Source organism: Saccopteryx bilineata, chromosome 1 (assembly GCF_036850765.1).
Source record: "Saccopteryx bilineata isolate mSacBil1 chromosome 1, mSacBil1_pri_phased_curated, whole genome shotgun sequence".
In the NCBI taxonomy this organism is placed as follows: Eukaryota; Metazoa; Chordata; class Mammalia; order Chiroptera; family Emballonuridae; genus Saccopteryx; species Saccopteryx bilineata.
The window spans coordinates 63958100-63972291 of NC_089490.1; the positions used below are offsets into that span (position 1 = coordinate 63958100).

Genomic DNA, 14192 nt, shown 5'->3' on the forward strand with positions numbered 1-14192 from the left:
CCCTTAAACACAGTACCTTTTAGAATGAAGGTAAAATGATCTCAAGTACTTGTTAATTTTGAAAGAAGCCCATGACTTAATAAATAAAATTACTATGTATGAAATAGGTTAACTCTGTTCTCTGAACAGCAATAGTGATGAAATAAAACAAAGTACTTTGATAACTAGAATAAAAAGTAATTACTTTATTATAAAATGGTATTGTAGCCTGACCTGTGGTGGCACAGTGGATAAAGTGACAACCTGGATTGCTGAGGTCGCCAGTTTGAAAGCCCAGGCTTACCCAGTCAAGGCACTTATGAGAAGCAACTATGATGAGTTGATGCTTCCCGCTCCTTCCCTCCCCTTCTCTCTCTCTTTCTTCTCTCTAATAGCAATAAATAAAATCTTTTAAAATTTTTTGAGAAAAATAAAAGGTTTTGTGTACACAAACTAGTCCTTAGGAATTGTATAATTTGTATTTCAAACATATTTATAATTTATACGGATTTTACATGTGTATTAGTTTCTGGCCACTGGACCTCAATAAGTTTGTTCAGTTGTTTAGCAGACACATATTGATTAAATACTTCGGATGAAGCACTGACCAGGTAGTACTGATGCAATCAATACTAAATAACAGACATTGTCTCTATCTTCAGTTTTCAGTTTCCTAGAGGAGAAAACAACCACTAGGTATTTAACTATGATACAACAGTATGCTAAAGGCATAACCACAGGCAAAGTACAGAGTGCTGGGAAGTTCACCCAAAGCACATGTGTAAAAAAATCGTATATTTTTTTATCAAAAAGTTTTTTTGGGGGAGAGGTAAAGGAAACCTAAAGCAGGGGATAAAGAAATGATAATTTGGATAACATTTATTAACCAATATTGAAGGTCGGATGTGCCATTTAAGTTTCTATCAAAAATGGTGATTCAGATTCACCTATGAATCATCACCATCAGATACAAAAGCAATTTACAAATTTGAGACACTGAAGTACCATGTGTGAATTAGGCATAAAAACAAGTAATTTGTGAGAAGATTCTCAAGACAGAACACAAGAATCAGAACTGGCCAAGATTGTTTGGTAAGATACCATGCAAAACAGCAAATCTCATTTAATTTTACTTTGTTTCTATTTTCTAAGTTAAGGCAAAATGATATTAGCAACTCTTTTTTCTTAACTTCATATTCCACTTGCTACAAACAGAAAGAGGCTTGACAGAAAGCCTACACAGAGCCCCAAAAGCAGTAACTAAGAAAAGGAGCCAAGGACAACAAATATTTTTAAATGGATGTTTCCTTTCTGCTAGGTATAAAGAAGGTCTGGGTTCAGTTTATCTACTCACCTAAAAGCTGAGAGGAAGTTGGTAAAGTCTGGCTGGCATTCTCCCTTCTGTGAAAAGGTTTACTTTGCCTTCTATTTTATCCTCATTTTTGGATATCTGAGGTATCCTGTCAAGCCCACTTCAGTGTAGATAAATGTATACAGTTTTCAATCTGTCTCCCTAATTACTGCATGCAAGGTATCTATTTTCATGTCCTATAAAAATTGGAGCAAGAAGCATTTTGTAAGTACCAGGGATCATTACTCCAGTTCCACAGTTATAAGACCAACTCAGGTGGTCTATGATACCTGATATGACGATCTCAGGGACATCCAGAATGTTGCCAAATGAAGCAGTTTTACGGTGGCCCCGTTTAGGCTTGGAATAGGCTGCAAAAACACATATATACAGTATACATGCAAACAACCACAAACAGTAACACAGAAAACAATAAATTACAAAAACAGAATAGTTTTCAAATAGTTATGTTAATAACACTCCATGCAGAAAGGCATGCAGAACTATCTGACTTTTCATACATGCTCAGAAAAGGCGTGATTAAGGAGCAACTACCAATACAAGATGTTTCACACACTGGCTTTAATTAGCAGAAGAAAAAAAAAAAACATGGACAGAGACAAACAAAGCTGAAGGGTAATGAGGAAGCTAAATTCAAACATGTTCACACCATCTACGTAAGTGAAACTACTCATATGCGATGGGGGAGGCAAGGATGAAAAGTGAGAAGAGAGGAGTTAAAAGACATAAGCTGCCATATTTGTTTTAATTACAAAAATATAGGAATATATGTTCAACTTAGGTGTTTCCTGAAGTGTGCTTATAAAGTAAAATTCATTGGTTAAATGATAATCATTGAATCAAAGTATAGAATGTATGCGCTTTTAGAATGAAAGTATTTACTTCTAGTAAACTGAACATTATAGTTTTCATAGTTTAGGCCAGGGTATGTTCCAGCTAATATGAGTAGTGTTGAAAAGCTGAAGAATATAGGTATTTCAAAGTGAGGTAATTCACACAAAAAAATCTGAATTGTGTAGAATTCAATGGCTGTTCCATAGCGCCTGTTCTACATATAGGCATAAAAAGGACCAGGTAATACAAATGTGTGTAGTTATCTTTGACCTAGAGAAAAATCACTTCTGTAAAGAATAATTATAAATCAGTACCTGACTAGAAAATCAACACTAGCAGATATAAAATTACTATTATAGCACTACTTCCTGTTTTAGGGTAGCAAAAACTATGGCAGCTCTACCTTGAATGGTATCCCTGAAGGGAAAAAGCTCCCCAAAGTGTGAGGGTATGTCCCTATTCATCTGCCACTACAATGAGACTCCCCTCCCTCCACAAAAATACTTGTGATTCATACACACCAGGAGAGCCTGTCAGTGGCTGGTGACCTCCAACCAACTCAATCGTTTCTGAAGACCCATCCCTGTGGCACAGACTGCTAATGCCCTGCCATTCACTATTTTCCCTTCTTTCTTAGCAACAGACCTGTGACTTTACTCAGGACAGCAATGTTCCCAGATAAAAGATTGCATCCTTCTTTTCCTCAGAGCCACATGTAGCTATCTGGCCCTATTACTATGGGCAATAAAATGTACGTGGAAGTTGTTTGGGGAAACTTCTTGTAAAGCTCCTTGAAGAGCTTGGATATGTGTCCTTTTGGCCTTCCAGTTTTCCTTCCTGTGCTCTGGACTGTGTGGATGTGCTGACTGGAACAACAATAACCATCTGGGGCACAAAGTAGCCTTAAGGATGGAAGCCACACAATAGGGATGGTGGCACAGCGCGACAAAGGAATCCAGTAGGACCTCGGAGCCTACCTCCAGATTTGCTTAAGTGTGTGAAAACTAAAAAGTTTATGTGTTAAACAAACTGTTATTTTGGATATTGTTATATTGACCTGATTCTATACTAACTAATACAATCAGTGATCATGATTAGTTGAAGACAAGTATAGTATACTGGTCCTCTGGACAACTTCTGAAAAGAGCTCCACACAAAATGAGTACATTCAAATTTAGAAAAAAACCAAATGAATGACAAAATACCTAAAAAACAAAACAAAACAACACACCTGGTTAGCTAATTTAAATAATACATATGCTAATTTACATGTATGCACACAGATAATTAAAACTAGATAGAGGTAAATATAAAAACGTGTTTATCTCTGAGTGGGACAACTATGGAAGTTTGATTTTTTTGTTGTTGTTTATATTTCTACATTTTTCACAACAGAAACGTATTTACTTTTGAAATCAGCTCCCTTTTACCCCTGGGGGAATTAAAAATAAGCAAATTAAACCAGTGTTACTACAATGAAACCTGGTTTAAAAAGATTAGATGTTAACTCAGGTAACAACACACAGAATTTCTTTGTGTGTGACCAGTCCTTCTATAATTAATTATTTTAAGAACTGACAAAATAGAACTTAAATGTTAGCTTTTTCAAGATGAAATAAAATTAACATGATCTTTTATTTTATAATTAAAAGCATAACCACAACCAACGTAGCTATCTTTGCTAATGGTAGGAGGAAGAGCAAACAGTAAGGCCAAATCCTATGTGGATCTGGAGTACATTTTCTACTAATTTCACAACAAAATATTTGCTATTATTTGAGTTCAGCACAAAATTCTAGTAGAATCACTCAAAACTTTCAAAACATTCTGGTTTTGGTAGAATTCCAATTTCTGACTTAGATTTTCCGCTTATGTTTGCATTGAAAGAATTACACTTGATAAAATCTGTAATTATAAGGTGTATTTTATGATCTAAATAATTTTACGTCATATCTTATTTGGAATTTGAGAGAAATGTATAAATTATCGCTAGAAGCTTAGGAAATATATTTGTAAGCCTACTTCCCACTTTAAAAAATTTTAAGACACAAACCCCCCTGCTGAAACCGAAACTCTCATTTCCACTCCTCTCCAGACTTTGTTTCCTTTTACCTGTGGTCGCAGCAATCCTGGCCTCTATTTCAGACATGTCGGCACTCATCCTCTTGCCCTCGGAGGTCGGGGGCAAGCTCTCCACGCTGCTCCCACGGGAAGCTCCCAAGCTTAAACGGCCAGATTCACTCTGTTAAAATTACAGGTCAAGGTGAATTACTGAAACTCTAGACTTAAAATCCTAGACAGCCTAGATAGAAGGAAGAAGAATATAACTGGGATTCTTATATGTTCTATTCTGTTTCTGGAAGAAAAGGGAAGTTTTCACGAAGAGGGAGCTAGCTACATGCGTGAGAGAGCAAGATGCAGTACTGGCCTTTGAAAAAGTGCAGTCACTGGAGTTTGGAGTTAAATGCCCTAATTACTCGTTAACCCAAATGCCGCAGGCAAGATAAATAAAATCACACCTTAGAATATTTTAAAACCAGTAAAGAAAAAGTATAATAAATCTGAAAAAAAAATGAAATGATTGATTTAGGACAACTCCTTTAACTGGGTAGTCCAGCCAAGAAATAGCCATGTTACATTTTTAAACATCAACCATTAAAGTTAGGGATCAGCGTAGGGAGGGAGCTGCATAGTTGGCAAAGGCAGCAATCATCAGAAGGGAAAACAATCTGGTAACAGGAGAGTCTCATTGTACGTCTCTATTCTTAAGCTTATCTGATATTTCAGGAACGAGTTTCAGACTTTGTATAAGAGAAGAGGGCAAATCGCTTCAGTTGATATTATGATTACTAATGAGGATACCAAATGATTTTACTTTTACTATCAAAACAAACCTGTTGCTTTGCCTGATTTTTCAATAATTTGGATTCTAAGCGTTTAATAGTATCATTTGTGGAAGGGACTTGCTCCATGTTAGTGTCACTTTTATTACTGGTATTTGTAGAAGCGATGTCCATGAATGAGCCTAGGAAAGCAGAAACATTTATGATCAGAGGCTGGGGATAATGCAAATGCTTCATTCAATATGTAATGTAAATTCTTTTCTAAACTAGAAAGACATAAAATAAGTAATACTTTCCAAGCTAACGAAGATAGTCCCAAAAACCATTTTAAATGAAATTTAAGAACAGCACAAAAAGGGAACAAAAATGCCTAAATAGTCTTCGCATAGTCAAAGGCGACTTTAAAGTTGTTAGCCCAAACTAGCAGTACGAAGGGGCTAGGTTCAGGAAGATGGGAGGGCCATGGCAGGAGTGAGTCTGAAGGGGGTCTCAGGAGCTTAGTTTGGAAAGTGATTACGTTTGAGTTCCTGTTAGGTATCATGCAAACACAACAGTTGGATATGAGTATGGAGTTCAGGTCTGGGATGGAGCAAAACATAGGGAAATAGTATATAAAGCCATGATATTGTGAGATTACCAAGGAAATGAGTGTAGATAGATAAGCAAAGAGGCTAAACTACTGAGCCCTGGGTACTCTAACATTTACAGGCTGAGAAGATGAGAAATACTAGTACAGAAAACCATCAGAATAGTGGCCAGAGATATAAAAAAAAAAAAAAATCTAGGCTAGCATGGTATCCCAGAAACCAACTGAAGAAAGTTGTATAAAGACAGCATAATGAACTGTATCAAATGCTGCTGGTAGTGAAATAAGATGAGAACTGAAAACTCTTCACTTAGGTTTATCAATCTGGAGAAAACTGGTGACAAAAGCAATTCTGAAGTAGTGGTATATAAAAGCCTGAGGAGTGGACACAAGAGAGTGTGGGAAGAGAAGCTAGAGAATGCAAACACAGACTGACTATGCTCTGAGAATGGAAGCAGGGGCAGTTCACCACAGCAGCACGAGAATGTGGAGGGGCAGACACAGGTAGATGGGCAGATGCAGTGCAGGAAGCCATCTTCTGATTATACCAATTTTTTCAGAGAAATAGTAAACAAGGGCAGCTGAGAGTGAGGAGTGGGGAAGAGATGTTTAAATTTTGAGGGGAGAGGCTAAAATATAAAACTAAATCATCTAGGAGAGGAGAGATGGACTAAAATAAGGTGTAACTGTCCAGCAACATTAAATAGGCATTTGAGGATAGCAAATCTGTGTCACCTCCAGCCACATTCAGCTGCACTGATAGAGGCAACAAGTAAGCTGAGTCAGATTTAATCAGGTTTGTGGTTTAGCCAAGCAAGCTGGAGACAAGGGCTAGCAGGCTCAGAACTATTCCCAATGGAATTATAATAACTGCCTGGAATTAGTGGAGGAAATAAAGAAGCCTAAGAGGGCTGAGAGTTACTGAAAAGGTGAAAGGTTCAAAGGGCTAAAGGTCACAATATAAAAACAGGGAGAGGGTTTCAAGGTTGTAGAACCAAAAAAGAGAATTTTAGAGTTCACTTTAAAATGCAGAGCAACTCAAAAGATTTTCAGTAAAACTGGAATTTGGGAAGAACTAGCCAAACAGTAAACCAGCTTAAAATAAATACAATTATTTTTGAGATGGGAGAAACAGGTCAGTAAAAACATTTATCAATAAAAAGAAAATTTTAAGTACAGGATAAATATATATGTATATACATACACATATCTTTTAATTTAAATTAAATTAATAAAGTATCATAATATATTCCCAAATATAAATACAATTTTTCTAAGAGCATTATTTCCACTATCATTTTTGATGATCACAAACTACAAATCCTATTTCTACTTCATATTTAGAAAACTGAGAAATTCTGAGCTAAAACTGTAGAAAAGGCTCTAGACTCTTCTATAAAAAACAAAACAGTAGGGTGTCCATGATGAAGAAATATATTACAGGGGGTCTTCAGGTTATGACAGTCTCAACATATGGCATTTTCTGCTTATTACGCTCACTCCCACAAAAACTTTAAAAAAATGAGCCGTGAGTGCTTCAGCTTAGGTTGTTAGCATCAGAAGAATATGCTGTACACATACAGTGTATAGTACAGTATATTTATGTCCTTTTCCTTTTTCTGTGGCTTAGTTGTGTTTTTATGTTCCAGATTATGATTTTACAACTGTGTTAGGATAGGTAAGTGACAGGCTATGGTGTGTTTTGACTTACACCAAAATTCAGGCTATGTCTCTGTCCTAGAAATGGAACTGTGTCGTTAACTTGAGGACCCCTTGTATATACATTTACAATAATTTCTAATATTATTTGAGCTAGCAGTATCTATATAAAAACTATTTTTCAAAGAAGAATCACATTCACAGCAGTATAATATTCAATCTTTTTATATATAACTATGTAAGAATTCCAAGACTTGGAAGCAGGTAACTCTTTAATCTGGGCCCTTCATGAAGAATGATGCATCTGGAAACTCAAACTGCAGTCAATTGTATGAAATGAAGAAATTAAATTGCATGTGGGGACATCATTCATTGCTTCCTGATTGTAATTTCATGGGAAAGACACAAAAAAATTACGTCATTACTCTTCTGATCTGCTTACCTGTACTGGTGGCCGAGTTGCTCTGTCCTTCATCTGAATACTGACAAGGGTACTGTAATGGCTCATCTGCTCCTGGAAAGTACTATATATAAAAAAGTAAATCCAATTTAAAATTTCTTTAATACAAATTAAATCCTGTAAAAATTAACTTCAAGAGTGCATCTGAATTATTTCATTGTCGTGGGATTTGAATGTAGCAGAGACACTGCTTTATTTTCCCTAAGGCACATAATAAATTTGTTGGTATCCAGGTTTTTGATTTTATAGAGATGACGATAATGTGCTCCTTTTCTGAATTTCAATGGTGATCAAAGCCATGGATTACACTTAAGTAGCTATTTCACACAGAGACCAGAGTCTTGAAGAAAACAGCAAATATTTATGTTTCTCTAAGGGATTATATGAAACACGATATATTATTATTCCTCCTTATATGAAACATATTTATGTTCTTTTAGCAGTGATGTAAACTTCCAAATTGCTGATTATTGTTAGTCTGACAACTGAGACTGGTGTGCCAAAGAATAATGGTTAGAACTAGTATTTTAAATAAAGGGCTGGTTATGGATACCCCACTATGAACTGGACATGTCTTAACAATACTTATTGTACAAAAATTAGCACTTAGGGAATAAAGGAGAGATTTTCTTCTCAAATTAAACAAAGCACATATTAATTACAATTTGAACGATTTATATATCCAATGTTTTAAGGCAACTGACTACAAAGACTAAGTTATTTTCTCACAAACACATCTTTAGGGCCTAGAATTCTGTATATAGCTAGTACTCTAATATGATGGTAAGCTTTTTTTGCTTGTTTGTTTTATTTATTCATTTTTAGAGAGAGGAGAGAGGGAGGGGGGGAGAGAGAGAGAGAGAGAGAGAAAGTGGGGGAAGAGAGAGAGAGAAAGAGAAAGAGGAAGAGAGGGGGAAGAAGAGCTGGAAGCATCAACTCCCATATGTGCCTTGGTCGCCTCTGAACTGGCGACCTCAGCATTCCAGGTCGACACTTGATCCACTGTGCCACCACAGGTCAGGCTATGATGGTTAGCTTTAATCATACTAGTTCAAGCTGACTTGCTTACATTATTTTGAAAAAAAAAAAAATGAACAAAATATATTTTTGGCCATTTATAAAATCACTTAGCTATATATTTAAGGAGACTGAAAGATCCTCCTACTGAGAAAATTGTTCTGAAATTCAGAAACTTTCATAAGTATGATTACTTTTTGAGGTGAAGGTACCACCTGATAGATTTTGTTAGTGTACCAAAACAAGAGGCCTAAAATTATTTTAAAAATTCTAAAAGTGTCTATTTTGTAGCCTAGGAAATTTTGATAATCATGTAAAAGGGTTGTTCCAAATTTAAGAATTCTATAAATTCTAAAAGAGAGTTTAACTTTTTAATGGCAAATGAACAGCTAAAAATATGCAATAAAAAAACAAAAGGTAAAAAAGACCATTTAAATAAATGTGTCTGGGAATACAATCTATTTTTTTTGCATGAATGACTGCTTGATAAAGATGAAGATCTGAACTAAAATAATTTTTAAAATTAGTTTAGTAAGTATTAAGAGTTATAAAAATCTAAGTCCTATAAAGGTCTTAGAGATTACCTAATTCAGCTTCTCTCACATTATAGATGAGGCAACAGGCCTAGAAATAAACACATTTACTCACAAAGTTAAGCAGGAGAAAGAAAAAGGTCAAAAACCTAGTTTAAACCCCTTTCATTATAAAGAACTAATTTTCTTTTCCAAAATAATGTTTCCTTTTCTACCTATGGGAGTAATAAATACCCTTTGTTAACTTGGAAAATACAGAAAAATATAAAGCAGAAATTAGCAATAATGTCTTTTTACTTTAGAACTCCATTAAAACTCAGAATACATCACATTCCCCTAAACCCAAAGCCCCTCAAAAGAAGGATTATACCCGCATCAAGTGAGTCATTATTTTCACAATTTCCTCCATTGAAGGGCGCTGAGAAGGATCTTTAGACCAACAGCGAGTCATCAGGCTCTCAATGGGCTTAGGTAAATTTTTGATCAGAGGTGGTCGAGTACCTATAATCAAAATTTAAAGGAGGGAGAGAAAGAATGTATTTACCCAAAGGATGTTTTCAGCTTTTAAAATGTATTTCTAAAGCCGTATTTATTTTACAGACCTCATAATTTAAGATTTTGGGGGGCGGGGCACCTTCACGTTAACATCATATTTTCAAAAAGGGGATAAGCTACATCTTTTGAAAAGTTAAAATAAAAATCTTATATGCTGTATGGTAATAGTAAGAGTGAGAATTAATATTCTTTTTGTTAAAAACATTCTTTTCACAAATAATAAAGACTTAATGTGTATTTTATTAAGAAAAATGAAGTGGTATTGTGGAGTAATCTTACTGTATATTTTCAGACTCACTGCAAAAATTTCAAATGTGTTTAAAAAATCATCTTTCATACTTAAGAAGTCATCTCCAAATGATTCTTTTGTGGGAGGCAGATCTTTTGGCTGCTGTGAATCAATCATTTCATAAGCTGAGAACTGCCAATTTTTGTGTAATTATCAAAACTGTACTATTACGGTTCCTAACTTAAAGAAGGCCTCAAATACAATGAAATCTTTGCAATTACCTCAATTAGCAAGTTAGTTCTTTTATGCCTCACTTCACTGACATTCAATTATTTACTGACAACTGACTGAGAGAAAAGGAGAGAAGTCTCGGTCAACGCCCTAGCACTCTCTACAAGACAGTCAAGTAAAATGAAAGGCAGTACAGGAAACTGGTAAAGTGTTACAATTACTCAGATGATGGTTCTGTTTGATAGGCCTAACTATTTTGAATGACCAAAATAGTTAGGCAGGCATCTGTTTGTGTCACTTGTGGAACAGTGTGTTTAAATGCCAGTAAGCAGAATGATTATAATCAACTGACAGAAATTAAATAACAGAGAGTGATGTTAAAAGTTAGAAAAGTTAAGCAATTTCCTTCATGAAGTTTATTTTCCAAAGCAAATGTGAAGTAACTTGATTAATGATGAATTCTAACATCACGGGTGGTTAGAACATTCTAACTAGAGATATGAAATAAAGAGGAGGGATGGGATGTAAGGACATTGGATCCTTAAGTCAATATAACTTAAAAATGTGAGTACTGGAGTCAGAAAGATGTGGGCTGAATCCCAGCAGTATCGGTTACTAATCTTGTGATCTTGGGCAAGTTACTTAACCTCTCTAGGTTTCAGTTTCCTAATTTGTAAAACTGTAAAATGAGGCAGTAATAGTATTCACCTCACAAGGATGAATGAGAAGACATAATGAAAAAATACATAAAGCACTTTGTGTTTTGTCTTTCTAAATAGTTTAAGTAACAACTCTTATTACTCTTTGCTTTCTCTCCTCAGAGAGATCCTTGTGCTTCCTCAGGAGTAAAGGCTATAGATCCCCAATTATCTTAACCATGTGGAAGATTTCATTCATTCATTCATTCATCTGTTCATTTAATTTTAAAATTTATTTCCTCTGCAGAGCTCAGCCCAATGCTCCTTCAGTCACTGGTGAGAGCCAGTCTAAGTAGTTGGCTCCTGCCGTCTACTTATGGCCTTCCCCAAACCAGCACAGCCAGCAGAACCCCTCGGCCTCGTGCAAAGGCCAGGGCCGCTCTCAGCCCTGCCCTGCTTGATTTGAGGGTTGTGAAGAGGGTGGGAAACTGATGGCGGGAAAGTGTTCTGGTAACAAAGAGTTGTTCCTTTTAATGTTAAAGCTAAATGGTCTTCTCTGGGAGAGAAACACTGTTCTGTATTAAAAATATGCCAATAATTAAAGAAAAATGTCTGTTCACAAACCGTTATGAACAGCCCACATGATACGAAAAGCTGGGCCACCAATCTCATCAAAAGGTTTCCGACGTGTTATCACTTCCCAAAGGATAATACCCCAGCTGAAGACGTCACATTTTTCACTGTAATTGCTACCTAGAAAAAAATGTAGTGTAATTTTAAGATTTTTTCCCACATGGCTTTATAGAAACAACTATTAAAATTTTAAGAATGTGCATCATGTACAAAAACCAGAGGGGGCCACATGGATAGCTGAGAAATTACTCTTACTGAAGTTCCTTAAGTCTTTGTAACAAATACACTTTCTAGTGAATGAAGTCTTTATTAGAAATTAACTAGAAAATCTACTTTAGAAAGTTAGTCATTCAACAGTATGGTGGCTATCAGAGAGAAGGAGGTGGGGGTAGTAAAGGGTAAAAGGGGCCAAATATATGCTGACAGAAGATGATCTGACTGTGTGGTGAACACAGTGCAACATACAGATCATGTACCATAGAGGTGTCCACTTGAAACCAGTGGCCTACTGACCAGTGGCACCCCAATAAATTTAATTCCAAAAAGAATTAGTCATTATCAACTTTTACATCAAGAAGCACAGGCCTAAGACATACTTTCTCTGGAGCAGAGAATGGAACACTTGTACATTCCTTTCTATAATTTTTAATCTTAAAATTTCTTCTCCCCTTCTCTTGGTGAAAAATACCCGACTATTGAAGCAGAAGAAATGTCTAATTTAGTGTTTATTTTTCCAATATATGGTAAGATAAAATTCTTAATCTAAATACATAAAAATAAATTGTAAACAGTGAAAATTATGTATAACAAATTTATAGTAAGCAGATTACACAACAAAATTTATAAGATCTATATATTGGTGAGTGACTCATTATAATAAATAGCCAAAAAACAAACAAACCCCCAAACACCCCAAACCTCAAACAACCCACTGTAAGAATGAACAATTATTATTAATAACAGTATACATGCACTTAGCAGTGCACTGTAAGCATTACAATGACAGTACAGTCTAATTTGGGCTATAGGTGATGACATCTTTCAGAAATAAAATTTGCTTGGACTAATAGTCTGAGTTTTGTTGCTCTAAACAATTAACAATTAACAATAACTTTTATTTCTGGGTTCTAGTGTATAAACAATTCCTTTCACGCTCCATACTATAGAAATGCTATGTTATTTTAACTCACAGAAAGGTATATTAAGTAAATAAATAATGTTAAAACAATGCCATTCTGAACATGAACTTGAAAACATTATTATGAGGAGGCATTACTTAATTTTGTATAATTTAACACTTATTTGTCCACTAACTTTTAAATTGAAAATTTTTTTTTTCTTTTTCTTTTTGTATTTTCTGAAGCTGGAAACGGGGAGAGACAGTCAGACAGACTCCCGCATGCGCCCGACCGGGATCCACCCGGCACGCCCACCAGGGGGCGACGCTCTGCCCACCAGGGGGCGATGCTCTGCCCCTCTGGGGGGTCGCTCTGTTGCGACCAGAGCCACTCTAGCACCTGGGGCAGAGGCCAAGGAGCCATCCCCAGGGCCCGGGTCATCTTTGCTCCAATGGAGCCTTGCTGCAGGAGGGGAAGATAAGAGACAGAGAGGAAGGAGAGGGGGAGGGGTGGAGAAGCAGATGGGCACTTCTCATGTGTGCCCTGGCCAGCAATCGAACCCGGGACTTCTGCACGCCAGGCCGACACTCTACCACTGAGCCAACCGGCCAGGGCTTAAATGGAAATTTATGGCAAAATGGTTACACTCAAGTGACCAGTTGCATAGCAAATTTCTTTCTCGGGGTATAGGGGAGGGTAGGTTGGTGGCTAAAAACAAACAAAAGACTTCAAATTCATTTTAAAGAAAAGAAGAAAAGAATAAGCCTTAATCAGAATCTGATTACTGAAGATATCGAACTTTATGGGCATTCTTGTGTCCTAATATACAAATCACACAACTTCAGTTCAACTTTTCTCATTTAACAGATAACTTGACGTTTTTATACAGAAACCTAGGATAAAATTTATGCATCACTCTTTCAGAACTTGAGACACAGAGATGTAAAAGAAAGTAAACAAAAGCGTATCCTTTATTTGTCACAGTACCGTATTTTTTCCCAATTACTTGTATTCTTCCTAAAGCATGCTCGCTGAATAGCTAGGAAACCAATATAAAAGCACGGTTAATTCCCATTATCCCTGGTAATTATGTTCTATAAAGTTGCTATGAACACTGAATTAATAGACTGAATCATTTGCTCCTCAAGGAAGTATACGGTTAATTTCCTGTGAGACTCTTTATCACATTTTGTCAAGTGACCAATATATAACATGTTTGTTTCTGTTTAAGACACCTTAGTTAATATATAGTGTTGTTGATTCATTAATATTGCACTCATCATCAACAGCACAATAACTCACGGCTGAATGAAGATTAGCTAGTACATATATTTTCTCTGTAAGGCACATTATAGCCTTCTTATACTTAAGAACACTAGAAAGTACTTCAATACTGCTCTTAGAGGCCATTTTAAAGTGAAATCAACAAAAAGAACACAAAAAAAATCAAAACAAAAAACTGGCACTAAGGAGATGACAAAAATATCACAGTATAAAGCTAAAAC

At 35.8% G+C, this 14192-nt stretch overlaps 1 protein-coding gene across 2 annotated transcripts in view; it reads right to left on the reverse strand.

The window, feature by feature from the left end:
* MAP3K7 (mitogen-activated protein kinase kinase kinase 7) overlaps positions 1 to 14192 on the reverse strand; it is a 71284-nt gene that overhangs the window by 26772 nt on the left and 30320 nt on the right. Inside the window, exons 7-12 of one of the 2 annotated variants that reach the window (XM_066254286.1) lie at positions 11561 to 11689; positions 9654 to 9784; positions 7716 to 7797; positions 5080 to 5210; positions 4298 to 4427; positions 1621 to 1701 (exon numbers count right to left, since the gene is read on the reverse strand). In XM_066254286.1, coding sequence (XP_066110383.1) covers positions 1621 to 1701; positions 4298 to 4427; positions 5080 to 5210; positions 7716 to 7797; positions 9654 to 9784; positions 11561 to 11689 — 684 coding nt within the window. The remainder of the gene's footprint in view (positions 1 to 1620; positions 1702 to 4297; positions 4428 to 5079; positions 5211 to 7715; positions 7798 to 9653; positions 9785 to 11560; positions 11690 to 14192) is intronic. The other variant, XM_066254287.1, reaches the window with a different exon arrangement.